The 25,736-nt window shown below is 56.7% G+C and overlaps 11 protein-coding genes across 11 annotated transcripts; 7 read left to right on the top strand and 4 right to left on the bottom strand.

Moving 5' to 3' along the window:
* The first annotated feature begins 211 nt into the window (after nt 1-211).
* Nucleotides 212-1,166, top strand: BDY17DRAFT_60820 (uncharacterized protein). Its single transcript, XM_033738555.1, has one exon. It carries the CDS (start codon nt 351-353, stop codon nt 828-830), a length of 480 nt encoding a protein of 159 aa, XP_033585453.1. The 5' UTR covers nt 212-350; the 3' UTR covers nt 831-1,166.
* Nucleotides 1,167-3,307, top strand: BDY17DRAFT_60810 (uncharacterized protein). The gene has a single exon (XM_033738554.1). It carries the CDS (start codon nt 1,503-1,505, stop codon nt 2,985-2,987), a length of 1,485 nt encoding a protein of 494 aa, XP_033585452.1. The 5' UTR covers nt 1,167-1,502; the 3' UTR covers nt 2,988-3,307.
* On the bottom strand, nt 3,280-4,988 carry BDY17DRAFT_305984 (uncharacterized protein). The gene has a single exon (XM_033734968.1). The coding sequence runs from the start codon at nt 4,940-4,942 to the stop codon at nt 3,350-3,352; it is 1,593 nt and encodes a 530-aa protein (XP_033585451.1). The 5' UTR covers nt 4,943-4,988; the 3' UTR covers nt 3,280-3,349.
* A 941-nt stretch (nt 4,989-5,929) lies between these two features.
* Nucleotides 5,930-9,037, top strand: BDY17DRAFT_305982 (6-phosphofructo-2-kinase-domain-containing protein). The gene has a single exon (XM_033734967.1). The coding sequence runs from the start codon at nt 6,378-6,380 to the stop codon at nt 8,805-8,807; it is 2,430 nt and encodes an 809-aa protein (XP_033585450.1). The 5' UTR covers nt 5,930-6,377; the 3' UTR covers nt 8,808-9,037.
* A 114-nt stretch (nt 9,038-9,151) lies between these two features.
* BDY17DRAFT_305981 (major facilitator superfamily domain-containing protein) lies at nt 9,152-10,925 on the top strand. The gene has a single exon (XM_033734966.1). It carries the CDS (start codon nt 9,366-9,368, stop codon nt 10,914-10,916), a length of 1,551 nt encoding a protein of 516 aa, XP_033585449.1. The 5' UTR covers nt 9,152-9,365; the 3' UTR covers nt 10,917-10,925.
* BDY17DRAFT_305980 (armadillo-type protein) lies at nt 10,926-17,392 on the bottom strand. The gene has a single exon (XM_033734965.1). It carries the CDS (start codon nt 17,212-17,214, stop codon nt 10,972-10,974), a length of 6,243 nt encoding a protein of 2,080 aa, XP_033585448.1. The 5' UTR covers nt 17,215-17,392; the 3' UTR covers nt 10,926-10,971.
* A 1-nt stretch (nt 17,393) lies between these two features.
* BDY17DRAFT_305979 (DUF28 domain protein) lies at nt 17,394-18,321 on the top strand. The gene has a single exon (XM_033734964.1). It carries the CDS (start codon nt 17,413-17,415, stop codon nt 18,292-18,294), a length of 882 nt encoding a protein of 293 aa, XP_033585447.1. The 5' UTR covers nt 17,394-17,412; the 3' UTR covers nt 18,295-18,321.
* BDY17DRAFT_305978 (cwf21 domain-containing protein) lies at nt 18,322-19,035 on the bottom strand. Its single transcript, XM_033734963.1, has 2 exons — nt 18,750-19,035; nt 18,322-18,691 (listed from the first exon to the last, which is right to left on the bottom strand). The coding sequence occupies exons 1-2, from the start codon at nt 18,977-18,979 to the stop codon at nt 18,427-18,429; spliced, it is 495 nt and encodes a 164-aa protein (XP_033585446.1). The 5' UTR covers nt 18,980-19,035; the 3' UTR covers nt 18,322-18,426.
* Nucleotides 19,036-19,195: 160 nt separating this feature from the next.
* On the top strand, nt 19,196-20,539 carry BDY17DRAFT_319442 (D123-domain-containing protein; the record flags this gene model as incomplete). The annotated part of the gene is made up of 2 exons (XM_033736277.1): nt 19,196-19,311; nt 19,369-20,539. The coding sequence occupies 2 exons, from the start codon at nt 19,196-19,198 to the stop codon at nt 20,537-20,539; spliced, it is 1,287 nt and encodes a 428-aa protein (XP_033585445.1).
* Nucleotides 20,540-20,820: 281 nt separating this feature from the next.
* BDY17DRAFT_319441 (proteasome core particle subunit alpha 5) lies at nt 20,821-21,716 on the bottom strand (the record flags this gene model as incomplete). The annotated part of the gene is made up of 3 exons (XM_033736276.1): nt 20,821-21,103; nt 21,157-21,562; nt 21,692-21,716. The coding sequence occupies 3 exons, from the start codon at nt 21,714-21,716 to the stop codon at nt 20,821-20,823; spliced, it is 714 nt and encodes a 237-aa protein (XP_033585444.1).
* A 426-nt stretch (nt 21,717-22,142) lies between these two features.
* BDY17DRAFT_258654 (Spc98 family-domain-containing protein) lies at nt 22,143-24,813 on the top strand (the record flags this gene model as incomplete). The annotated part of the gene is made up of 2 exons (XM_033731797.1): nt 22,143-24,425; nt 24,484-24,813. 2 exons carry the CDS (start codon nt 22,143-22,145, stop codon nt 24,811-24,813), a joined length of 2,613 nt encoding a protein of 870 aa, XP_033585443.1.
* Between the last annotated feature and the right edge of the window lie 923 nt (nt 24,814-25,736).

Below are 25,736 nucleotides of genomic sequence, written 5' to 3'. Positions count from 1 at the left end.
ATACTGTACTGTACATCGCGAGGTGATCGCAGATCGGCGGCACTCCACACTTTTCGGCAGATCGACCATGCATCCCCGTTTCGATACGCGTCGGCAAAGACGCACGGACCGCGATGGAACGTGTATCTCTTCCTTCCGCCTACTTCAATCAAAACAATCGTTCGCCTGCAGATGGTTCCAGGCCTTCGGATTGGCCGCCAGCAACGCACGGGACGGACAAATTATTACTACTCGTGCGATTTTGCGGCAGGATGACGGCCCAGGCCTCGCGGAATACTCATGCTCCGTCTCGTCGAGATCGTGATGGAAGCCGTTCTGGACGCTGAACTCACGTCATTATTGCCAACTGCATGTCTTGGAGGGACTTGGACCGATGCACGCTGTATGCAGGGCACAGAAGCGAGTCGCGGCCGTTTTCGACAACTATACAAATCACAGCGTTCGAGGTATGGTACGTCCTGCGATGTCGTGCAGCTGCCCGTACGTCAACGCCTGGGCGGACGTCGGCTCCCCCGCCGCCTGCCACCTCGTACTTCGCCTCGCCCTATGGCTGCAGAACAACCTGGATCTCGAGGAATTATGACGAAATCCAACGCGGGACGCGCGAATATTGGACATCTCCGAGTCTGGTCCCGGGCGTCAGATCTTTTTGGCAAAGCCGTTTGTCACTCATCTCGCCTGCGCCGATGGAGCGGGATTCGCGTGGCTGCGGCAGACGTGAGTGTGGCGCCGCGATGAAAATCATAACACACCAGCACCACCCACGACAAACCACGCTCCAAGACTGCAGCGCCTCGGAACGCAGCCGCATCCTTCCACCTTGCAAATGAACGCCTCGCCAAACACGTTTGTATCCATCCCCCAGCTTCTCGCCCACCTGCATGCCGTCGGCCAATGTCCTGTCGTAGACTCGGCCTGTGACCTGTCGCAGGATTCGCCGGCCACAAACGCGGTTGATTTTGGCTCTCGACGTCTCCACTTGCTACACACCACCCGCCACATCTATCATCCTAACCGAACCACCGATACCCTGCACAGTGCGCCTGACACGGCGGCATGCCCCTCGCCCCTCCCCGCCCGATTCAGCCATGGCCGGCCTGTCGTGGAACGTTTGGCCAATCGAGTCCTGCCTTTTTTCGAACGCAGCACAAAAACACAGCCTCGCACGGGAAGGGCGGGCTTGTACCTCGTCTAATAACTATACTCGGTTGGTACACCTCTGCTCCAACGCGCTCTTTTCCTCTCTTCATCCACGTCTGCTGCGCTGTCGCGTTTGCCAGTCCTACTATCTTTTGCCGTCCGCCTCGGTCGCTGCTCGTTTTCTTATGCCCCCTCGCTTTTTCATGTAGCTGTCCGACCCGCATTTATCTCCCTCCATTGACTGGGGAAAGGAAGCAAGGTGCGACGAGCTGCGGCAATGATATAAACGACCTCACGAAACCGGCTGTGCCTTTCGGAACCACCACACTCACCACACAACACACTCGCCATACAACCTCATCATGACTACCACCAAGGGCCAAAGACTGGCCACTTGCGTCTTCTGGACCAGCGCTTTCCTCGCCTGTTTCTCGTTCGCAGCCTTGGTCGCAATCGCAATCACCATCGCAAAGCAGCTGGCCCCACCGGATGAATTGATCTACTACTTTGTCCTCGCCGCGTCGTTGGCCAACATTGTCGCGCTTGTCGCCTCCATCATCACCGCCATTCTCTACCAGATAGGATTCGCCCGCAAACTCATCCGCGTTCTCGGCGCAACCTCCGCCACCCTAACAGCCGCCGCGGCCGGCCTGACCCTGTACACACTACTTTTGACCAAGACCCGCCTCGAGTCGCAGAGGTATACCGCCATCTACCAGAGCGCCGTGGCCCTCGTCTACGTCGGCTATGGCATCTGGGCCGTTGCCCTCCTCTCCGAACTTGTGCTTCATGCACTCATCTTTCGCAGCAAGGAAAAACCGCCAGCGGCAACCCTGATGACTCAAGTGTCCAACGGAACGACCACGCCAGCCAGACTGGCGAAGAGATCGCCGAGCATCATCTCGCCCCCCACCCCACTATTCACTCCTCCAATGCCCACCACGCGCGCCTGGGGAACCACCGAGCCCATGTCATCGGCTTTCTCAGCCTACTCCGAGAACATCCGGCCCTCCTTCCGCGACTCCATCGTGCGCGTGATCAAACCCGTCACCTCCAAGACACGACTCATCTTCCACCACCGCTACTTCTCGCAAGAATCCAACGGCCTGGCGTCAACACGAGAAAGCTCCGTCGATCTAACGCGCGAAAACGACGGGTTCGAAAATTGGGAAGTCAGCCCGCCGCCCATGCCGTTTGTGGCGGACAACCGTTTCCTCCGCCGTTACGCAGAGCAGGGCCTCGAACCGATCCCCGGCAGTCGCCCGCAGTCGATGCAACCCAGCAGTCCTCCTGACATTCCTCAGCTCGATCTCCTGCGAGACTCGCCGCCGCTTCCTCGATCTTTCTCGCTGCAAACCACCACGCCGTCCCGCGCCTATCCCGTAGACGTCAACGCCTTCACTCCCTCGTCGCCATTCACCTCGCCTCCGTCGGAAGAGAGCACGCTCCTGCGCAAAGAGAAGCGAGTGTATGCGCACTCCCGCAATACAAGCAGCGTAGCCGCGCACCCCTTCCCCATCCGGCCGCAGCATTCAAGAGCCCCGAGCGGCAGCGTGGTAGACTACCAACAACAACCGCTACCCAACATGCACCCGCTCTTCCGCAGCCAACAGCCCCTCCTCGCATCATTACCCAGCACTGCCGCGCCGCTTCACCCTATCCGGACCCCGGAGCGAACACAGCAAGGTGGACATCGACGAGTCGCGAGCGCGGCGCCGCAGAGTCCGCACTCCGATCTCATGGACTTTTCTCCGAGTCCGGAGATGCAGTCTGTCGCTGGTGGTGTACCTGGTCGGGCTTGGAATTCGGTCCGAAGGAGTCCGGGGGCCTATCGAGGGTGGTCGTGAGAGGTGGAATGCGCTTGTTTCTGTGATTTCTTTACCTATGATGATATGAATGCTTACGCTTGGATGTGATGTGATGGATGTCAGGATTTTCGGCGCTCTTTGGATAGGATCGGTGTGGCGAGAGGGCTCGGTGTGGCGAGAGGGCTTTACGATGCAACTTCTATTTCCTCTTTTGGATGGAATGATGGATGATGAATGGGTTGGATGATTCTTTTCCGGTTAACCCCTTAACGTGTGATGCACTGGACTGTTGCCTTCGATGGTCTCATGATTGATTAACTTTATGAACACGGATACCCTTTTGATCTATATCTGCTTCTTTCAGCTCTCCTGATCGTCTATTCACCTATCTATGCATCAGGCTACAGCTTGGAGTAAAACAACAAATACGGATCAAATAGCTCCGTACTATTCTTGCCGACACCGTCTGTCGTGCTCGGCCACCGCGCCTCCTGCGCCGTACCCCCATTATTCTGTCGGACGCTCTTGTCATCATTCACAATCGAAAAGTTGCGCCCGTCCGCGTGCCGAACAGCAGCAACATAATGTCCAGCCTTCAGCGTGTCGCCGTAATGAGCAACAACGCCCTGCAACTTATACATGACGGGCTCCTGTTCCTCGTCCTTGTCGTCGTCGTCACCAGCAGGAGCCGGCGCAAACTCGCCGAGGTTGATGTACTCGTCGAAGTCCACGTGGTTCGACACTTTCACTTCCTCCTGCGTGCCTTTGCGCGTGTTCTTCTCCAACTCGTACCGCTGCAGGCGGATAACGAGCACTTCCGGAAAGTGGGTAACGACTTTGGTGCGCTTGCGCGGCTTGCCTTCGTTCACTTTCCTCTCCTTCTCGGGCAGGTGCATTTCCTTCGGATCGTACTTGGGGAAATGCTCGCTGCAGTACGCGCTCTCGCAGCGGATGGTGAGCTCGTCGGGGTCCACGAAAGCGTTGCCGCGCAGGTACGCGGTGAGGTCAAGGTTGGGCTTGGGTTGGCGCAGGTTGACGGCTATGCCGATTCCGTGGCCCATTTCTGAGGACTGGATGGCGGTGGAAGTGACGGTTTTGCAGTCGTCGCAGGTCCACACTCGGTTGCCGGTGATGTTGAGGGCGGTGTTGAAGGTGGAGGCAACGGGGTCGAGCTCTGAATTGTCGAGCTCGCGTAGGAGGTGTTGGAAGAACTCGAAGGGGTCGCATTGCCTTCTGTTCCACATGTCTACGTGAAACAGCGCATCGGGTAAGCCAGCAAGCCGACTCTTTTCCAACGCCTGCTCCTTGTTCGGGCGAACCTTGCCGAGTAGTTTGGCGTTTGCCGCGGTCTCCTGTGGAAGGGCCGTTCTGACGGCCTCGTACAAATCCTTGGCCTGTGTTTCCGGCCCGGTCATGCCTCTGAGGCCGTTCCCATGCCAATAGGCGGTCACGAGGGAGCGCAAGGCACAGGCGACGCACGGGTCTGTTTTCTCGTTGCAGCTGTGATTGAGTATATACTCGTTGAACTCCGGAAGGTGAATGAGGCATTGATACAAGGCGTTCTGATAGCACGTGTTGCCAAAGTTCTTCAGGCCTCGCGGCGGGTGGGCTTGGGTCGGTCTGTCGAATCTCTTGCTGACACGCCCGGTGGTCACTTTCATGTGAAAGTCTCGAGCGGGTGGGGCTTTTTGGCGCTTTTTTGTCTTCTTCTTCGCCTTCTTGGGTTTCTTGCCGCCGTTCTCCTGATCCTTCCCGACGGCGTCAGTGGCGCCTTGTTCATCGCTATCAGCCTCGTCCGTGCCATCTTTCTCGGAGCCATCTGATTCATCAACAGGGTCGGACTGTGGTCTGCCGATGCGGATGTTGGCTTTCAGGATGTCGCCTTTGGTGATGGTGATGTGAAGGGGCGGGCCATCCTCGTTGTTTTGGAGGATTTCGTCGCCGAGCTTCTGAAAGAATGCTTTTGTCTGTGCGACGTTGGGATCGAGGACCATGATTGATGAAATATTACTGATATCAGGGGGCGGAATGTGTGCGAAGACGAGAAAGCAGGCATTTCCTGTGAATGTTTGGACAACTATAACTGAGGGGAGAGGAGTTTGCGATGGAGATTGCATGTTGATTGTCTTTGTCTGTGACAATGGACTCATATTGCCAAATCTTTGCAGCACAATCAGAATTATAGAAGGACAATGAAACATAATGAGAGTTGATATTGGGACAATCAGATGAAATGCCAACAATGAACAAAGTGGAAGTAATCTTGAGATGACAACTCCACCTACCTACCGTCGAGATCGATGTAGACGCTACGTCCGCCATTGCGCTCAGAGGTGAGACACCTAGTTGTAAGCTGCAATGCGGTGGTGTGTTTGTGGAGATGCTGTGGACGGAAGTCAGCAAACCGTAAAGGAGGCAAAGTAGATGGCAGAAAACAGCAGCTGCTTCGTCTCAAGAGGCCATCCATCAGCATCATGGGATGCTCTGGTCGAAGACCACGACAGCCTTGGGGTTCTGGAGAAGGTGATGCTAGATTTGATGTTCACCGCAAGCCAGGATGAGGTGAAGTATGATCGAGATTGACGCGCAAGGCTCGCCGACATCGGCTGCACGCGTGCTGTGCCTGATGTGCTGCTAGTCAAGAGGCGAAATGTCGAAGGCATCATGCACCCGGCAGATGGCAACTCCGGCTGAGAAGATGTTTCATTTCGTCAACATTCTCGGGAGTGCATGAAGGGAGTTGTGGTGCAAGACCATCGCGGCTGGGCGTGTCGTCTTTGCGTGGTTCCGTCCATTCAACCCGCGTGGCGCGCCCACGTTGGTCCGCTTGCGGCCGCTTTCACATGCCAGACAGATTCTCACCAAACTTCGACCGTCTCAAAGTCTAGGCCTGATTGCAGCATGACTGCAGACGGAGGATCAACATTGTCGTGACCCAACTCCTCCTCCACCACTTCATCAGACGCGCCTTCCTTTTCTGTGCTCTGTCACACCTTCCTCGACCACATTGCCCGCCTCCATCTTTTTATTTATTCCTGACTCATCCATTGGACCCTTCCCGCGCCACCCGAATCCGGCGCGGCCACATCCCAAAACGGCAAGCGAACGCCGGGGAAATCTCAATCATCCACCGCCCGACGGGTTGATTTCGACCGTTCCGCCTTGATTAACAATCGAGTCACACCCGATATCAAGGAGAAATACAGACAATCCGGTGGCAACTACATCATCGCACCTCCTCCGCTTCTCCCTTCCAACACCACACCTGCTCGAGGCACTCGCGACCGACTCGCAGCTTGGTTGAGCGGCGCCAATCCTCCCACAAACAACCCCGACCGATTTCCCACACAAAGTCCCAGCCTCATCCATCCTCACCCACATCCTCATCCTACGCGCGCAAGCCACCTGTCCACCTGTGCATGACCTATCATGCCCTCGGCGGCGCCATGGCACTTCACATCTTCCAACTCCGGCGATAACCTCTTCCTCTCCCTCACCACCGATGCCCGACCGACCGCGCGCGCCACCACCACCCATCCTCGCCGCCAGTCTCAACAATCCAGCCTGGCCAAATTCGCAATGCAGTCCAGCACTCATTTGCACCACGATGGCCAGCCGCGACCCGCCAACGACGCCCCCACAGGAGACGACAAGTTGCTCGATCAGTTAAATCATCAACTCGATCGCACACTGGCGAACGGTCATGCGCGCCATATGGGCTCGGCCTACAGCATTTCTCCGCCCCTCCCCTCTCCTCCCTTCGACTTCAGGCCTCCTCCAAGCAACGCGCATCCGAGAAGTACCCCGAGCACCACGGTGACCTCCCCATCGGAGACTGCGTCCACAACAATGGCCATGAACGACACCCCAACCTCCTCCGCACCCACCAGTCCGCACCTCAACGGCAGTCGCTCCTACTCCGGCGAAGGAGCTACCTTCCTCCACCTCGGCGCTCCCGGCAGGCTCAACGGCTCCGGCACCTCTACCCCTCGCATCCGCCCCACCACCCTCGACATCCCCGGTCTGACCAAGAGCAAGGTATCGCCGGACGGCAAGATAGCAAAGCGAGATGTAGGCGCGAAGCTGGTCATTGTCATGGTCGGCCTGCCAGCACGAGGGAAGAGTTATATCACCAAGAAGCTGGCGAGATATCTCAACTGGCTGCAACACGACACCAAGATCTTCAACGTTGGAGAGCGGAGACGTGTGGCTGCTGGCGGTCCACACTCGCAGGATCGGATTAGGCTGAGACACTCTCACAGCTCGCTCACGCCGATCATCGACCAGCTGAACTTGGACTCGCCCGCCTTACCCGACCGAGCGAGTGCCGCGCAGATTTTGTTGAACGACGATACTCAGATCGACGCTCCCGCCGCAACGCAGAGCCCGACGCAAGTATCCGCTAGCCAATTGAATGGAACCGGACACCGCGACGTCCACGAAGAGGAAGAGCGAGATCTGTATCAACCCGACATGGGCGAGCCGAGCAGCCCGCGACTTTCTAGGAGCAAGACGGTGGGAGACGAGGCTGTGGATCAAAGTGCTGCATTCTTCGATCCGGAGAACCAAAAGGCTTCTCAAATTCGTGAACAGCTCGCTCGCGAGACCCTCGACGAGCTTCTTGATTACATCCTTAATCAGAACGGCAGTGTAGGCATTCTCGACGCAACCAACAGCACGCTCGATCGGAGGAAGATGGTGATGGATCGCATTCGAGAGCGGGCAGGTCCAGACCTCAATGTTCTCTTTCTCGAATCGCGATGTGTCGACCGAGAGCTGTTGGAGGCGAACATGCGCTTGAAACTCAGCGGGCCAGATTACAAGGAAATGGATCCCACCATTGCTTTGGCGGACTTCAAGAAGCGCGTTCAGGCATATGAAAAGGCATATGTTCCGTTGGGCGATTACGAGGAGCGGCACAACATGCCGTACATCCAAATGATCGACGTGGGCCGCAAAGTCATCAGCCACCAGATCAAGGGCTTCCTCATGGCGCAGGCGAACTACTACCTGCTCAACTTCAACCTCGCGCCGCGCCAGATCTGGATCACGAGGCATGGGTTGAGCATGGACAACGTGTCCGGCAAGATTGGCGGCGACAGCCACCTGGCTCCCGAAGGACACCAATACGCCAAGACGTTGGTGAAGTTCATGGACATGATGCGAAAGGAGTGGGACATGAAGCAACTCCTCTCCCACGTCAACTCGCACTTCCCGCCGCAACCCGGCGACGTGACGCCTCCCAATCCCTACTATCAAGCGCTACACTACCCCGCCAGCTGCACTTCGGACGGAAACTCGTCGACCTCCGGCAGCACCGACGGACACGAATTCCACGCGCCGGCGTTTTGCGTGTGGACATCCATGCTCAACCGCAGCATCGAGACGGCGCAGTACTTCAACGACGAAGAGTACGACGTGAAGCAGATGCGCATGCTGGATGAATTGAACGCAGGCACGATGGAAGGTCTGACGTACAACAGCATCTCCGCCCAGTATCCCGAAGAGTACTCGCGCCGACGGGAGAACAAACTACACTACCGCTACCCGGGCCCGGGTGGTGAAGGCTACCTAGACATCATCAACCGCCTCCGGCCCGTCATCATGGAGCTCGAGCGCATGACGGACAATGTGCTCCTCATCGGCCACCGCTCCGTTGCGCGCGTGCTGCTGGCATACTTCATGGGCCTGAAGCGGGAAGAAGTCGCGGAGCTGGATGTGCCGATTGGCATGCTGTACTGCCTCGAGCCGAAGCCGTACGGCGTGGATGTCAAGGTGTACAAGTGGGACAAGGGGACGGAGTGGTTTTACGAGCAGAAGGATTTCGCTCTCAAGGCTGCGGAGGACGATATGCAGTAGAGTTGCTGTGGGGAGGGGGATGATGGGAATGACGACGATGATGATGGGATTCTTATGGGCGGGCATTCGTCTGTTGGTAGGAGGCATTGTGAGCGTTTTTGACGAGCGTTTGATGTACCTTTAGCGTTGGTGTTGTGTGATTCGCTAGAGCTGTGACATGACACTTTTGGAGGCATTACGATATCCTTTCACAAGTACTGTACACGATGTATCTGATTGATGAGCGTTGATCGTCGTTAGTCATCCGACAAGGCAGAGGCGACAAGACGAAACGCGTGGAGCTCGGCTCGGATTGCCTTGAAGCCAGCAACCTTCGGCCGAGCTGCTCGTCACCTCATCTTGAACTCGCTCCTTCCTCTTCTTGCATCCCAAATTCAGCTCACACCTTCATCGACATGCCCTCAACTACTCCTCTAATGTCTCCTCCACTCCTTGCATTCGTCCAGTTCCCACCAAAGACAGTCCAGCACATGTAAACCCAGCCCCCGTTACAGCAAAACCAGAAACCTCCGCGGACCCCCCCAAGGCAACAAGAAAGGCTACCATACAACATCCATCATGGATCGCCGCGGCAGGAATCTCCTCACCAAACTCTCCTCCGAACTAGGCTTCCGGACCCTCCGCAACAGCAGTCGAGATGTGCATCTACTCCTGCTGGCCCGCTTTCTACGCATGGCCGCCTACGGCTCCAGCACCCTCATCCTCGCCCTCTTCTTCCAAGTCCTCGGGCACAGCGACACGCAGATCGGCCTCTTCATGACCCTGACTCTTGCTGGGGATGTGCTTATCAGCCTGGGTCTTACTTTCATTGCCGATGCTCTGGGGCGGCGTATGGTTCTTTTCCTTGGCTCCATCCTCATGACTTTCTCTGGGTGCATCTTTGCCATGTTCGCCAATTACACCATCCTCCTGCTCGCTGCTATTGTGGGAGTGATCAGTCCCAGTGGCAACGAAATCGGTCCTTTCCGTGCGGTGGAGGAATCGACGCTCGCGCAACTCTCCGACGCCGATACCCGCTCGGATATCTTTGCTTGGTACGTTGTCATCGGCACTCTGGGCACCGCGACTGGATCGTTCGGGGGAGGCTGGTTGGTACAATTCCTGGAAGGCAGCTGGAGACCCATCACCGCGTACAAGTTCATCTTCTGGATTTATGCCGTCGTTGGACTCTTGAAGGCTAGTTTGTGTGTGCTCCTCAGCGACAAATGTGAGGTGCAGAATGCGCCTTCCGCCACCGCTGCGCCATCCTCATCCGCAGCCGGACAACGACGCAACTCGAACGAGAACAGTGAAGCCGAAGAGCCTTTCCTCCCTCAGAATGGATCTTCCACAGCACCCAGCTCATCACCCGCCAAACCCACACCACCGCCTAAACCCTCCCCCCTAAGCGTCTCGCGCCTCTCCCCCAATTCCCGCAAAACCCTCGCAAAGCTCTGCGCCCTCTTCTTCTTCGACTCCCTTGCAAGCGGCATGGTCCCCTACAGCCTCATCGCCCTCTTCATGGAACGCAAATTCCGCATGCCCGAAGGCAAGCTCGGCACCATCATGGCGACAGCGCAATTCGTCAGCAGCATGGGCAGCCTACTCGCGTCCGCGGTGGCGAAGCGCATCGGCCTCGTGCGAGCCATGGTCTTCACGCATCTACCCAGCGCCATCTTCCTCGCTCTAGTCCCTCTCCCGCCGCAGCTAGGCTGGACCATCTTCCTACTCGTGGCGCGCGCGAGTCTAGGCTCCATGGACCAAGCGCCACGCAGTGCGTTCCTGTCCGCCGTCGTGTTGCCCGAGGAGCGCACGGTGACGATGGGGATTGTGAACACGGTCAAGACGATGAGCCAGAGTTCCGGGCCACTGATCACGGGTAGTCTGGCTGCCTCGGCGCGCTTTTGGATTGCGTTTGTGGTGGCGGGGAGTCTGAAGGCGTTTTATGATCTTGGCATGCTTACTATGTTTGTCAATTTGAAACTCGAGGGGGATAAGGGGGCAAGGAGGGCCGAGGTGGATGAAGAGGAGCATGAGCAATTCGCATTGGAACCGCTAGACGATGATGACGACGAGGAAGGAGAAGAGGAGGGAGAAGAAGGCGAGGGGAAAAATGAAGGAAGAAAATGATACGATGTGACTTTCACATTAGATGCATCTATAGATTGTGCAGCATTGTCCACACTCACGATCCACCGCCGAAATTCATCTTCAGCGCAATCGTCGGCTCGCTCTCCTGCCCCAAATCCTCGCTCTTCCTCCTCGCCCCGGCCGTAGATTTCAACACCCGCTCCAGCACCGCCTTCTCCTCGCCATCCATGCCCGCCACCACACCCCGGAAAGCAGCATTGTCCAAAGCAGCGAGCTCAAGTAATCGTCCCGCCGTCTCGGGGTACAGTGCACTTCCCTGCGCCGTAGCACGGCTCAGCAAAGTCTTCATCGCAAGCGCCACGACCGCCGGACGCTGCGCCACAGGCACCCGGCCCGCGTACAGCAGCAGCGTCTGCGCCATGACCCCTTTACTCTCCTCCAAACCCTCCAACTCCGAAGGTTTGAGCAGGAACTCCACCGACGTGGAGAGCAAGGTGCGCGGCGCGACGGCATGGCCCGTCGTCGTCAGCAGAAGAGTGCGAATGCAGCCAGCGGCTATGCGGCTTGTCAGGGGCACTTCGAGGCAGTCGCGGAGCTCGGAGACGAAGCGGCTCACCAGCGCGTCTGTATCTCGGAGGTGGGAGGAGGCGACGGAGAGCAGGACTGTGATTGCCAGCAGCGTGTTCTTCTCGCAGGCCACGCTGGCGGGCGTTTCTCTGCGCTGCGCGTTGCGGAGGATGAGTTGCATGCGCGCGAGCGTGGTTCGTAATTGCGACTGAGTTTCGGGTTGCTCGCTGCTTGCTATGCTCGCTACGAAGCGCCGGAAGATCGGGAGTGCTTGTGGGATGACGGCTGCTTGACACGCTCCCGTGCCCAAGATGGCGACAAAGATGTGCAGAATCGTGGCGTTCAGGTCTGTTTTGATGATGGAGGGGAAGACCTCGGAGACGTCGACGAGGGCCTGCAGAGCAGAGCGCACGAGGCCGACGGCTTCTTCGGACGTTTCGAGGCGCGCGTGAACGGGGCCGTCGGTCAGGCCTGGGATGAGGCCTGCGAGGACAAGGACGATGATGCGGGTGAGTTCGAAGAGCTGCTCAATGTCTTCGGATAGCGTTTCGCCGTTGGCCGAGGCTTCCTCTTCTACCGCGTCGCTTTGGCGAGACGAGGGATGGATGACGCAGAGATTGCGCGCGATTTCGACTATCACGCTTTGCACGCTTAGGCTTTCCGTCAGCACCATGCGGTCGAGCAAGTCCATTGTCTCGGCGAAGATGACTTGTTGGTAAATCGCGTTGCCCGAGACGGATGGACGCAGAATCTTCTTCAACGCCCGAAGGATGTCGAGGTTGCGTTGGCGTGCGACGATATCATCGTCTGCAGTTCGGACGGCGAGCGATTCGAATGCCAGACCGAAGAGGACGAAGAAGAAAGCCACTGGCTCTTCGCGATAGTTGATGCCGCTGCCTTTTCGCACGATTCCATTCACGCCTGGCTCCCTTTCGCTTTTTTCGCCGTCAGTGGCAATCTCCTTGACCTGCTTGTCATCCAGCGCTTGAAAGACAAATTCGCTATCTTCGTCAATCAAACTCGCAATAGCATCCACCAAGCTCAACCAAGAATCTTGATAGAAAGTAAGCAACGTCTGCCGATTGAGCGCCGCATAGATGGTATTGAAATCGCCCTCGGCAGACGACATGCCGCTTGGAAGGGCTTGCGAGATGTCCGGCTCGAATCGCAAGCGAGAGTACTCTCTCAAACTCGTGAGCCACAACGGCACCAGCTGCGCGATATGCGGCTTCACCACGTCGTCGAGGTACTTCTGCTCTCCGCTGGCGATTTGCAGCTCCGCCCAGGCTGAGAAGACGGCCATGCGGACCATCACCTGCGCGTTGGAGCTCAGCCCTTTCAAGTCGCCAATGGATGCGACTTCGGTGTCCCGGGAGAAACTGTCGAGAGCAGAAACCAGCAATTTGAGGATGCGCCCCATGCGGTCCACGTCGGTCACGATGCCAGTGGCGATGAACGTGGCACACACATTGACCGCCTCCGCCGCTAGCTCCGGACTGGAGTCAGCGGCAAAAGCGGGCGTCAGTGCCGAGGAGATTTGCGCCTGGTACAGTTCCAGCAACATAGCCTCAGGGAATTCAGGATCGGGCGTGCGACCAAACATCTCCAGAATCTGCTCGATGATGCGCAATCCCACGACGCGTAGCGTGGGTACGCCAGCGGTGGAGGCGGAGAATGCAATGCGGATTACATCGCCGACTTTCTGCTGGAGTGCTCGCTCGCCTGGCCCTTCGTCCGAGCTGATGGCTGCTTCTTTGGAGATCATCGAGATGAGCGTGTGCAGGCATTCCATGGCGAAGAACCGAACTTGCCACCTCATCAGTTCTTGAGAGGAGCTCGAGGCAGCCTCGCCGTCTTCTTCTTTGTGGACTCCAGCGGCCGCTGCGAAGCCAGCAACTTCCTCGTCCTGCAGGTCAGGGCCAGCGGTGTCTTTGTATATTGTCGGATTGGCTTGTTGTGGGTCTGCCGCCTTCGTTTTGGCCTTGGTCAGGATGGCGTTGCATCGATGTATCCAACCCGCGGGATCACTCAGCCCAGTCTGTTGCAGCCAATTCATGAAGATGCTCCTGATATGCATTTGATCGGGGCTGGTATTGAGGTAGTCCCACAGTCGATTCTCCAACCCAGGCTTCGCAGCCTTGACGACATCATCGGCGTCCCGACGCATAAGTGTGAACAGCCCGTGGAGCGCGGATTGCCGGATCTCGACGTTCTCGTGATCCACGTTCGCCTGCAAGCGGCACACGTAGTCGGCGAAATCGACGAAACCCGGGGCATACAGCGAGAGGTGCTCCATGCATCGCAAGCTCTCCAGGAGTATGCTGACATCATCCCTTTCGCTCGAAAACAAAATGACGAGACTCATGATGAGCTCTCTCGCTTTCGTCATATCTTGCAAGTCCGGTCCTAGGACATTGACGATAGCATCCAGTCCACGCGCTATCGCAGCTGTCACTGGTAGGGACATGCTCATGTTGGAAGATGCGAGAGAGCTCGTCTCGGGGTTATGGCTTTCGCTCACGTATAGCTGGCTAAGAATGCCAATCGTACTGGTGACATAGCCCGAGAAGTTCAGACCGGCCGACTCGGCGACTTGTGCAAGGCTGTCTAGAGCCCAAAAGTGGACGAGCGGGTGGGTATCGGCTGTGAGACTCATGAGGATGCCAACGATGCTTTTCATGTGGAAGCCGGCGGCCATGCCACCCAGCTGACTGTGGATTCTTGCGAGAGCCACAGCGCAGCCAGCTCGTACATGCGGTTCGCGATTGCTAACGATAGTCTCTGTTAAGAACGTGACTTCCGAAGCCGTGAAAGCCGTTCCCGCACTGCAACAGACACGGCCAATTGCACTGGCGGCAAGCTGCCGGGCACTCTCGTCTGTGTCCATCAGACAAAGGTGAAGGAGGGACTGCAACGCCTTCTCCGTCTTCTGGTGCTTGATGTCGCCTCTGGCTGCACCAGTCTCACCCGTCGTCACCTTGGATGCAGTTAACAATGCAAGCGCCACGTTCACAGTGATTGCAGACTTGCGTGCAGCGTCTTTCTGCAACGCCGAGGAAGCAAGAGAAGACGAAATCTGCGCGCACATGCTCTCTTGTACTTTGACCGTCTGCAAAGGGAGGCATAGACCAAAGACGGCGATGGCTGCATTGACAGTCTCGGTGGAGGATGAATTGGGCAACTCTGCATCTTCGGATTCCGCGGTTGAGTGGAGATAGCAGCTCATGCCGTCCATTTCTGCAGATGAGCTGACGGGACTCAGGACAGATGCATCGATCGAATCTGTCTCTTTGTCGTTTCTTGTCGACCAGTGTGGTTGCAGTGCTCTGCTCACGGGATTCCTCACGTCCAGGCCTGAGATTAGACCAGTTACTCCGAATCCGTAGTTGTCTCCGGCTTCCCAAATGCTTTCAAAGTTGGCAGCAGCGCTCGCGATTGAAGCGCTGAGTGAGCTCGGAACGTAGTAGTCCACATCGGAAAAGCTAGCGACGGCGAGCGGCAGTACCGTGGAGTGTGCCGTACTTTCGAGTGCTCCGAGCGGACTGAGTGTGAGGAGCTGGCAGAAGCATTGAAATACCCGCCGGCGCACCATAACATCGTAGTCCTGCAATTGTAAGCTTGCGCTGAGTCTGTTGGCCGGCTCTTCCGATGTCTTCTTCTCGGGCAGACTTTGCAGGAATGCCACGGTGTTCTCTAGCATGACTGCCAGTCGCTTGGAAATGTCGGACGTGAGGAGGCGCTGGTTGAAGGCCAAGAAAGCCCGGATAGATCCCAGGGCGCACTCTCGCACATGAGCCAAGTAGCTGACTTCCAGCATGTTCCTTTGGCTGACATTCTCTCGTGACATGGGCCTCGGCAGAGCATTCTTCCACAGCAGCATCAACTGGTTCAGATGAATCTTGACAAAGTTCGGCCCGAGCGACATGAGACCGCCGATCATGATCCAGGCAACCTGGAGCTGGCAGCTACTGACTCTCAGATCCGAACTGCCGCTGGTCTTGAGCAAAGTAGTCGCTTGTTGGAAGACACGGGCGTATACGTCCACCGAACCGTAAAGTGGTTGCTGACTGCTTGTGCTTAAGACGGCAGCTAGAGCATGAGCGTATCCGAGACATCTTCTCATGCTCGCTCGCCCTCCACTTAACTGGTTGAGCTCGCGGGAGACGGAGTTCATGCAGACCGTCATAGTCGGCAGTAATTGCTGCGGATAGGCGAGCACAAAGGTTCGCAAAGCACGCGAAGCGTGAATCTGGACAGTGAAGCTCGTGTGCTGAAGCACTTGCAGTAAGCCCTCACGACAGAGGTCCGCGATGCTGCCCACGGCGGCTCCCAAACGATCCATCAAGGCTTCGAGAGCGCTGATGGCGCCAGATAGAACTTGCTTCCCGGGTTCAGCTCGTTCCTTGACAGCTTGAGGGTAGTCCTTGATGATGTCGTTAAGAAGAAAGCGGCAGGCGTTCAATTGTGCGCTCTCCCCGAGCATACGCCCAACAGTCCGTTCCAGAATGATGCGAACAAACTTGCGGCTGATGAGCAAGCGATACTTGTTGGTGTAGCTCCAACCGGGGTGAGCGAGGATATCGTTGAAAAGATGCAAGGCGATTATGCCGTAGTTGGTTTCCACTACGCTTTCGCCCAACGACCTTAGCGTTTTGATGTAGCAGACTGCGATGCCCGCGCGCGCACGATTGGTGGTGCCGCCGCGGCAATAATGAGTTGATAGGATCTTTAGGATCTCCGCCAGACTATAAGACAGCGCCGTGTTTGGTTTATCAGGAATAGGTGATGATGCTCGATCCGGCAGGTCGGCGTCCTCGTCCGGCTGCGCGCCCTTCTTGGTCTTCTTTGGCTTGCGGACCTTGGGCACGATCTCCTTGTTAGGATCCTGACTGAAACTCTTGACGAATTCCGCGGCAAGGCACGAAGCAGCAGCATGACGAAGAGGAGCACAGGAGGTATCCATGGCTTTGAACAAGGACGACTGCAGTTTCTCAAAGTCATTGCTGTTGTCGAAATACGATGTGCATCGAACCAACTGCTCCAAGGCTTGACACGCAGCCTGCTGAACCAGAAGGGCGCGATCGCTCTCTACGGTTTTTCGTGCGGCCTTGAAGATGGTCCGACCAAGCTCCTCGTCTATGGGCGTATTGATTCCCATGGTGATGCGGGCGAAGGCGGTGTAGATGGCCGCGCGCAAGGCCGTTTCGTTCGCCACGGGTTTGAGGAGTTTGAGAATTGCGGTGCATGCCAATGGTGACAAACTGATGGCACTGTCTCCGGCGGCCTCGAACACCGCTCCAAGGGATGACAGAGCAGCATGCTTCGTCCTTTGATCTACCGCCTTCTCCTTCCCCGCGCTGAGGAGGGCCACCAAATCGTTGATGGTTTCATAGAGAAGCTTTCTATTGCCCTTGCTGAAGATGGCAGTAAAGCAGTCTCCCACATTATTCCGTATGACTCTCGTCGGCGCCGGCTGTGTCAAGTTTATGATCTGTAGAAGCTCTTTCTTCAGCACTCCCTGCTCTTCGGAAATCGCGTCGCTGGAGAGGGACTCGGCGTGCTTGGCGAGGTTGGTGGTGAAGGTCAGAAGGTACAATGCCTGTTGCTCGGACGGTAAGGTATGCAGCTTGGGAACGTCGAGCTGGAAGGGAGAGGTCGTCGGGGTCTCCGATCGCACCCTGGCCAATGTTGCGACTCGAGAGACAGGAGAGCCGACTTTCGAGGCGGTCGGCGTCCCGTTGGCCGGCGTGGAAGGCCGCGAGGACGACATGGTGGATTTTGATCACCGCATTGAAGGCTTAGGCGGAGTCGTGGCCCAGACGTGCGGTCGTGGGATGTGGATGAAATGTGGCCAAGTTGCTATGAGATGAGGTTGAACATGCCCGAACTCCGCATCAAAATCCCGCCGAATGCGGAAGTTCAAAAACATCAAATTTCTTGCAGCTCGCATGATGACCTCGAAATCAACATGGCGCCCAGTAGAGGCATCACCAGTGTCGCCATGATGGCCACCTCGTCATCATTGCGCTATCAGACATGTTCACTTCGCCCTCTCTCATTCCTCCGCAGCGAATGGATCACCGCATCAAGCAGCCGCACCTTCATCACCACCTCGCCCTATCAATCAGGCCACAACCGCTGGAGCAAAATCAAGCACGACAAGCAAAAAGTCGACGCAGCCAAGAACCGGCAGCGCTCGCTCTTCGCGCACGAAATCGCCCACGCCTCCAAATACTACGGCGCAGACCCGAACTCCAATCCCCGCCTCGCCGACATCATCACCAAAGCGAAGCGCGAAGGCTTCGCCAAAGCCTCCATCGAAGCGGCGATTGCGCGCGGCCAAGGCAAGAGCACGAGCGGGCAGAAGCTGGAGAATGTGACGATTGAAGGCATCCTGCCGGGCAACATTGGGGTGGTGATTGAGTGCGAGACGGATAGCAAGGCGCGGACGATGATGGAGTTGAGACATGTGCTGAAGGATGCAGGCGGGACGGCGACGCCGAGTGCGTATTTGTTTGAGAAGAAGGGGAAGCTGGTGTTTGAGGGGGCGCCGGGCAAGGGGCTGGAGCAGGTGATGGATGTTGCTCTCGATGCTGGGGTCGAGGACATTGAAGAGGCGGAGGATGGGGAGATTACGCTGCTTTGCGAGCCGAGCGATACCAATGCTGTCTCTCAGGCCATCACGAATGCCTTTGGGCTCGAGATGAAGTCGTCTGAGATTTCCTGGATTCCCATCAAAGAGACGGCGGTGGAGGTGACGGATGCCGCAACGGTGGAAGGACTCGATGCATTCATGGAGGTTGTGCAGGAAAAGGAGTCGAGCGCTACCGTAGCGATGAACATTGCGTGATGTATGCACGTAGAGGTGGCGTACACGTATAGCAGTATACGCCAACTGTTCGAGACTTCTCAATCGCTGGCTAATGAATGTCAAACTACCCCAACGCCTCGCTAAGACCAACATGTCCGTCGACAATGCCCTTCACTCCGCTGGTTTACCCCTCTCCCGCTCCAGCTGTAGCTTCCTCTCGTCTTGCCGCTTCCAATGACTGCCCTCCTCATAATCCTTGCTTATCCCCAGCGCCTTCCGCAATCTCTCGCTCTCATCAATCTTCGCCTTAGCCAACTCATGCACCTGATGGCTCTTGAGGTTCTTCGTATTCGGTCCTCCACCAGTCCTTGCTCGCTCAGATTCCAGCTTTTTGCGGAGCGCATCGCACTGATCGTCTATTTCGTCTTCATCGACACTGGGTTGACGTTAGTGAAAGGACAGGAGCACTGCGCCTTCGAGTATATGTGCCTCACCCTTCATCTTCCAACTTATCCCTCAACTCAAATACCTTCACTTCCACCTCTCGTTTGCGATCGTGCTCGAGAATTTCCTGGTCGGGCTGGCGTTGCTTGTGCTTGATCGCATCGAAGTCTTTGGGGTAGGGCTGGATGGGATCGCGGACTCGGAGGTGTGCTTTGTTGCTTTGTACGTAGCCGGACGTTCCTGAGCCGCGCGGAGTGCTGAGTCCGACGTTGGAGGACATTTTGGCGTATTCAGCGGGGATATGAGTGTCGTTGAGAGGTATGTAGTAGTGAAGGTGGAGGAAGTTGAAGTCGTCTCGTCGTGAAGATGGGCGACTCGGCAAATCCTCGGCCGGCGCTCGGTGGCGCATCATCTGAAGACGAACAAAATGATGGAGTCACTCTCGCTCGTCTCTCTTCCAACTGTCTTCTATATCTCACACATCACTCAAGCAAAGATGCCAGAAATACTGGAAGAAGACGAAGACATCGCCGAAACACCCACGGAACTCCCCTTTCCGCCCATCACCAAACAGCACATCCTCCACTGCTCATACCATTCCTGGCATCCAAAGTATGCGCCACACCATGCGACCTGATCGACCAAATCGCAGCTAACGATATGCCATAGATTCCGTAACATCACTCCCAAGGCTCGGCTGGTCCCCCTGTCCCGACCATTCCTCGACTATCTCCGCGCAGACGGCATCTTGCTGCCTTCAGACGAGGAGCCACCTCCCCAGTGGTCCGACACGGACAGCGGCATCTTCTCCGCATCCGACAACACCGATGGCGTCGACGACGATGACGAAGGCGACGTCGCGGCCGAGTGGCGAGGCATCCACAACGCCATCAAAGCCACCATCGCCGAGCTGGGCGGCAAGGTCTATCCCAAACTCAACTGGTCCGCGCCGAAAGACGCCACCTGGATGAACGCCAATAGCATGGAGTGTCGCAACCCCAGCGACATCTACCTCCTGCTCAAAAGCTCCGACTTCGTCACGCACGACTTAGAGCACGCCTTCGACGACACCGAGGACTCCACAGACCTCACCCTCACCCCGGACTCCATCCCCTACCATCTCGTTCTCCGCAAAGCAGTCCCACAATGGAATCCCTCCGTTGAATTCCGGTGCTTCGTGCGCAACAACCGCCTCCTCTGCATCTGCCAGCGCGACCTCAACTACTTTGACTTCCTTTTCAAGATGACCCCCAACCTCCGCTCTCTAATTCAAGAATTCTTCGACGTGCGAATCAGAGGCACCTTCCCCGACGAGAACTACACCTTTGACGTCTACATCCCGAATCCGTACAATCGAGTCTGGCTCGTGGATTTCAACCCCTGGGCCCCACGAACCGACCCTTTGCTTTTCAGCTGGCTGGAGATCCTGACTATGCCTGAGCCGCCTGCTGTCGAAGCTGACGAGGGTCCGGAGGTGGTGCGCTTACAGATGGGCGCTGTGCCGCAGGATATCCGGGAAGCGTTGCGAGAAGCAGCGAGTCGTATCCCAGATCAATACGATGGCGAAAACGCTGATGACGATGAGGATGGCTCCTCGGAAGACGATTCAGACGTCGACGAAGAAATCTGGCACCCGGAATTCCGCCTCGTCCGTCAAAACGACCCGGAAGCGTATGCGTTCAGTTCCACGCAGTACAGCGCTCACAAACTTCCGAAAGATGTGGTGGACGCCAGTCAGAATGGGGAAGGACTGAGGGAGTTTGCGAGGGATTGGCATAATATCCTCGCGCGGCGGCAGAGGGAGGAGCAGCAGGCTGGGGAGAGCAGTGAAGATGAATGAGTGACCCACGTGGACGAAAGCGATCAGTAACAGGAAACCCAACGCACCAAAGACGTGAACCCATCCTGCCAGGGTTCTGTGTAGAGAGGCGAAAGCCGGCCGGGACAATCTTTGAACGACCAGCCCGCTCTAGCACAATACCCACGCTCCAGTAGCGTCTTCGGTGGAGGAAAAGAGAGCTAGTTAGAGTGCAGCGCTGCAAAGTGATTCAGTCCCGGCGCCACCGCAATGCCAGCCACATCTACAAAGCCAAATGAAACTCTACGTTTTCCGTATCCACCTCACGCACCGCTCCCTTCCAGCCTCGACACCACTCCAGCCATCTCCTCGTCCGTGTGGATTCTGAACCCCTTGTCGCGCGTCACGCTCGCCAGCTGCACGTTATTGCTGTCCAGCTTCTCCTCCATCACTTGCTTCAGCGTCTTCAGCACCAGCACCTCTGCCTCCTCCAGCGTCAAGCTCTTGTGGAATTCATTCTGCAGCTCGGCTTGGGCGCCCTCGGACCCGGAGCCGATGGCTTTGGCGTCGTAGCGGTAGAATGTGCCCGAGGGTTCGGCGTGGTAGCTAGAGCAGATTAGTAAAATAGAAGGCCGACAGGGTAGCAGACATCCACATACAGCGACGGGCCCTCCTCATCATACCCAGCGATCAACAGCGCCACACCAAATGGCCGCGACATAATACTCTCCTCCCCCTCAGCGCCCTCGCCAAACCGCAACGCCAAATCGCAAATCGCCTGCGTGCAGCTCTCCACCCCCAACCGCTCATTGTAATGGAACTCGTGGCTCTGGCTCGTGACGCGCGCGTGCTCAATCATGCTGCGCGCATCGGCCTGCAGCCCGGACATGGCGCAGCCGATGTGGCGGTCGATTTCGACAATCTTCTCCACTGAGGAGGTTTCCAGCAGTGTGCTGGTTATGCGCTTCTCCACGCCTAAGATGACGCCTGCGGCGGTGGAGACGCCTATTGCTGTGCTGCCGAGCTTGATGGCTTCGAGGGAGTATTCGACTTGGAAGAGGCGGCCTTCGGGGGAGAATGTGCTGTCGATGGGGTTAGATGGGGGGTTGGGAGGTGTGATGGGGGGCCATACTTGATTCCACGATCTAGACCGGGTTAGCTTGTGATTGGTATTGACGGGCTATGAATGCTTACCATATTCTGATCGTGCTATGAACATGTTGGCGGTGTGTGTGAGATTTGTTGAGAGGGAGGGTAGCGGGTGATGACAGCTCCAGTGCCTTTGAAAGCAGGGCGACGATGGAGGTGGTGTGGTTGAGGAGTAAGAGAATGAGAGAGTGACACAGGGCGAGATGATGGATGAATTGCCCGTTTGCTCGAGGCAGATGGCAGTCGTCAGGTAAAGCTGCCTGGCTGCGCCGGAGAAACTTCGGGCCAATTCACACGCGTCCGAGCTTAATCGCGTCGCGGGGCCACCAAGTTGCACCTCACTCCGCGAATCAACAAATGCGACACTGACGCCAGCAACCGCGAGGATACTCGGCGCGGGCAATGCTTCCAGGCTGCGATGTCTACCCAATCGCACTCGCGAGCCGCCAGCCTGGCTGAGCGCAGAGCATCCGCCGCCGTGCGCCAAAAGGCCCGCATGACAGCCGCCGTCTCTCCTTCAGATCAGGAAAATCGGGCAAACGATCGGGCGGGGGAGAAGCGCAAGACGGCCACCGTCACGACGACTACCACCGAGACCCAACGCAATATCGTGTCGCAGGAGGCCGCTATTCGAAGAACGTTAAGGAGCCCACTGAAGCCGACAGAGAGCAATTCCATTGGACGACAGAGCCGCCTGTCAAACTCTCAGCCTTCAAAATCAGATAGCCCCTACGGCAGGAAAGTGACTCCCGCTGTAGTGTCTTCATCATGGAGTCCGCAGGCCACATTACTTCCGCCGTCCACGGCTCCATTGGCTTCCCGCATCTCCGTGCCCCCTCTGGCCTCTCACGTCCCGGAGGCTCTCCGACCCAAGCCTCTGAACTCTTTATCTCTAGCCGAGCAAGAAACAGCCATCATCGAGGATCTACTTTTCGTCTTCATGGGCTTCGAAGGCAACTATATCCGCTACACCGACACATATCAACCTCTGGATGAGAAGAGCCGACTATCGGGGCCTGACTTTCGCATCGAGAATGGCCTGGATCCCAGCCTGCGTGATCTGGCGCATAGTATGCTCAAGACCGCAACTCACTACTGCGCCGTTGAAGCGTTTGTGGAGGTGCAGTCGCGGGAGGACTTTGGCAGCGTGAACCATGCGCTCTGTGCGGCGATGAGGAAACTGTTGAAAGACTATCTCATTCTGATTGCGCAGCTCGAACACCAGCTACTGACGAATTCTGATTTCACTCTTCATCAACTGAGTTTGCATACGAAGCAGACGTCGCACATGATGCTACAGCTTTATACCGTCGCCAACGAGGTACTGAGAGAGAATAGCATGCTCGACAACCCCGACGACTCCTTGGAAGCCGACGACGAATTCGAGAACATTCTGGAATCTCTGCGAGAAGGCCGAGATACAGCGCTGCCAGGCGCAAAGAAGGTCTGTAAAGGAGGTTCCATACTTCGACTGATCGGCAAACGACTGTCAACCATGTCGGGCGATCCTGCGGCTCGTCAGCTGCTCACGACTCTGCTTCGAGAAGCGAGCCGGCCGTACATGGCTATGCTCAACGAATGGCTGCACCATGGCAATGTGCGGGACCCCCATGGCGAATTCTTGATCAAGGAGCAGAAGTCTATCCGAAGGGAAGGGCTGGAGCAGGACTACACCGACGAGTACTGGGAAAAGCGGTACACCATTCGTCCCGACCTGATGCCGTCACAATTGGAGGGGGTGAAGGAAAAGGTGCTGCTGGCTGGAAAGTATCTGAATGTGGTGCGCGAATGCGGCGGAATCGCGAACCCCAACCGCGACCTCGACGCCAGCACGGATGTTCCCCACACCTTCGATGATCCTCGGTTTTTGGAGAACGTGAGCGGCGCATACGCTTTTGCGAATCGAAGCTTGATGAGCCTGCTCTTGACGACACACGCGCTGCCCGCTCGGCTGAAGAGTCTGAAGCACTACTTCTTCCTCGATCGCTCCGACTTCTTCTCTTACTTCTTGGAGCTCACTCATTCCGAGCTCAAGAAACCGGCAAAGAATGTGAACGTGTCGAAGCTACAAAGCCTGCTCGATATTGTACTTCGACAGCCGGGCTCCGTGGCGGCGGAAGATCCATTCAAAGAAGATGTCAAAGTCGTGATGAACGATGTCGGACTGACGGGCTGGCTGATGCGAGTGGTGAACGTGCAAGGCATGGACGCAGACGCCACCACCCTTTCCACCTACACACCGGCGCCGGTGAGCACTAGTGGAGACAGCGAGAAAGACATCTCAGGCTACGAGGCTTTGACTCTGGACTACGCCGTTCCATTCCCGCTCTCTCTCGTCGTGAGCCGCGTCACCCTCACGCGGTATCAACTCCTCTTTCGGTATCTTCTGTCATTGAGACATCTCGAGACGCTGTTGACGAGTGCGTGGACAGAGCACAACAAAGTGCCCGTGTGGACGAGGAGAAACAAAACCAAAGACGCGCACGCGAAGAAAGTGGAGGACTGGAAGCGAAGAGCATGGTGCTTGCGAAGTCGGATGCTCTGCTTCGTCCAGCAATTGCTGTATTTCTGTACGAGCGAGGTCATCGAGCCAAACTGGGTCGCCTTTATGAGCCGATTGAACCAAGAAGAAGAGGGTGAGAAGACGCAAGCTGAGGGCCAGTCGCAAGAATCTGGGGCAGGCGTCAAACGAACCGTGGACGAGCTGATGCAGGACCATGTCGACTTCTTGGCGACGTGTCTGAAAGAATGCATGCTAACCAACTCCAAGCTCTTGAGAGTGAGTCTCCACAACGAGCCCCATTCACCCTCCCATACAGCACTAACAAAGACCACAGATCAACTCCAAAGTAATGGCAACCTGCACAATGTTCGCCAACTACACCTCCTCCCTCAGCCGCTACCTCGCCGCCGCCGACCCAGAATCTCCCAAACCCTCCTCCTCCATCCAACACGACCCGGCAAAACTCGACAAGCTCTTCTCCATCCTGCAGCAATACGAAGACCACTTTTCCCGGCATTTGAAGATTCTGCTGGACGCGCTGAATTATTTGGCCGCGACGGAGACGGTGGTGTTTTTGGGGTTGTGTGCGAGGTTGAGTATGGCTAATGAAGGCGGGCCGAGGGCTGGGGGTGGTGTGGTTGGGTTGGGTGAGAGTGCGAGGTGATGGACGCGCCTTCCCTGGGTTGGAGGGTATGCTCCTTCCTCGTAGTGATGTGCTCCTTCCCTACATCTTGGGTTTGGCGTATGCACTCGCACGCAGCACAGACGTTCAACGTCACTCTTCTCACACACACAAACGCCACAGTTCTCACATCGGAATCATCCACGCTTCCTCAACGCATGACCAAGTGCGAGAGAGTGAGTCTGATATTCTTACTGCACACAGATGATGTGGTTGCTAATCAGCTTCTGCGTAGGAAAATGACAAGACGCTATCCGTCACCGCTCGAAGTCCGGCAACGCAAGATGAAGGAGCGCAAACGCAAGCTGAACCGTCGTGAAGCGGTCAGTCCCTCTTTCATCATGAGTGAGATCGCGATGCTGATATCGATCCAGGAAGTCCCGCCCGTGTCTGCCGATATCCCGCACACTGTTCCAGCAGAGCCGCACCACGTGAGTTGCGCCATTGTATATGTACCTTTCTGCGAGAACGTCATCTGACCTCATGTACTAGACCGAGCCGGTCAGCTCGCCATCCGCACAGCATACCCCATCGCCTCGTGGCCAGGCGCTCGGCTTTTGGATCGTATCGCTGGCGATCCGCACTCTTGGAAAGCAGATAATATTTATGCTCGGATGCCTGACGCTCCTTCTTCTACTCGGCTTCACGTTCCTTGCTGGCCTTCTTTTCGGGCAGGTTTCGATGCTGTGGTACCAACCGAGCCCAAAGACGGTGTGGGCCAAACCGAGCTCGATGAAGCTGTGGGCTAAACCGAGCTCGAAGTTCTGGTAGACGCCTGCTACACTACCTCTTTGTACGAGGGGATGAATGGACTCCGATGATGATGAGTTTGCATTATGATTACGTAGCTGAACGAACGTGACTGCAGCCATTCGCTGACTACGTTCCCTGCTCATCCCCCCGAG

This window comes from Neohortaea acidophila (assembly GCF_010093505.1).
Source record: "Neohortaea acidophila strain CBS 113389 unplaced genomic scaffold BDY17scaffold_13, whole genome shotgun sequence".
Classification (NCBI taxonomy): domain Eukaryota; kingdom Fungi; phylum Ascomycota; class Dothideomycetes; order Mycosphaerellales; family Teratosphaeriaceae; genus Neohortaea; species Neohortaea acidophila.
Note: the sequence above shows the minus strand (reverse complement) of the source record. Positions and strands in the feature narration are given on the sequence as shown.

Bases quoted from the DNA above. Each gene is read 5' to 3' on its own strand.
- BDY17DRAFT_60820 (XM_033738555.1), top strand. From the start codon at position 351: ATGTCTTGGAGGGACTTGGACCGATGCACGCTGTATGCAGGGCACAGA.
- BDY17DRAFT_60810 (XM_033738554.1), top strand. From the start codon at position 1,503: ATGACTACCACCAAGGGCCAAAGACTGGCCACTTGCGTCTTCTGGACC.
- BDY17DRAFT_305984 (XM_033734968.1), bottom strand. From the start codon at position 4,942: ATGGTCCTCGATCCCAACGTCGCACAGACAAAAGCATTCTTTCAGAAG.
- BDY17DRAFT_305982 (XM_033734967.1), top strand. From the start codon at position 6,378: ATGCCCTCGGCGGCGCCATGGCACTTCACATCTTCCAACTCCGGCGAT.
- BDY17DRAFT_305981 (XM_033734966.1), top strand. From the start codon at position 9,366: ATGGATCGCCGCGGCAGGAATCTCCTCACCAAACTCTCCTCCGAACTA.
- BDY17DRAFT_305980 (XM_033734965.1), bottom strand. From the start codon at position 17,214: ATGTCGTCCTCGCGGCCTTCCACGCCGGCCAACGGGACGCCGACCGCC.
- BDY17DRAFT_305979 (XM_033734964.1), top strand. From the start codon at position 17,413: ATGGCGCCCAGTAGAGGCATCACCAGTGTCGCCATGATGGCCACCTCG.
- BDY17DRAFT_305978 (XM_033734963.1), bottom strand. From the start codon at position 18,979: ATGTCCTCCAACGTCGGACTCAGCACTCCGCGCGGCTCAGGAACGTCC. The intron at 18,692-18,749 runs GTGAGGCACATA...ACGTCAACCCAG, and splicing joins GATAAGTTGGAAGATGAAGG to TGTCGATGAAGACGAAATAG.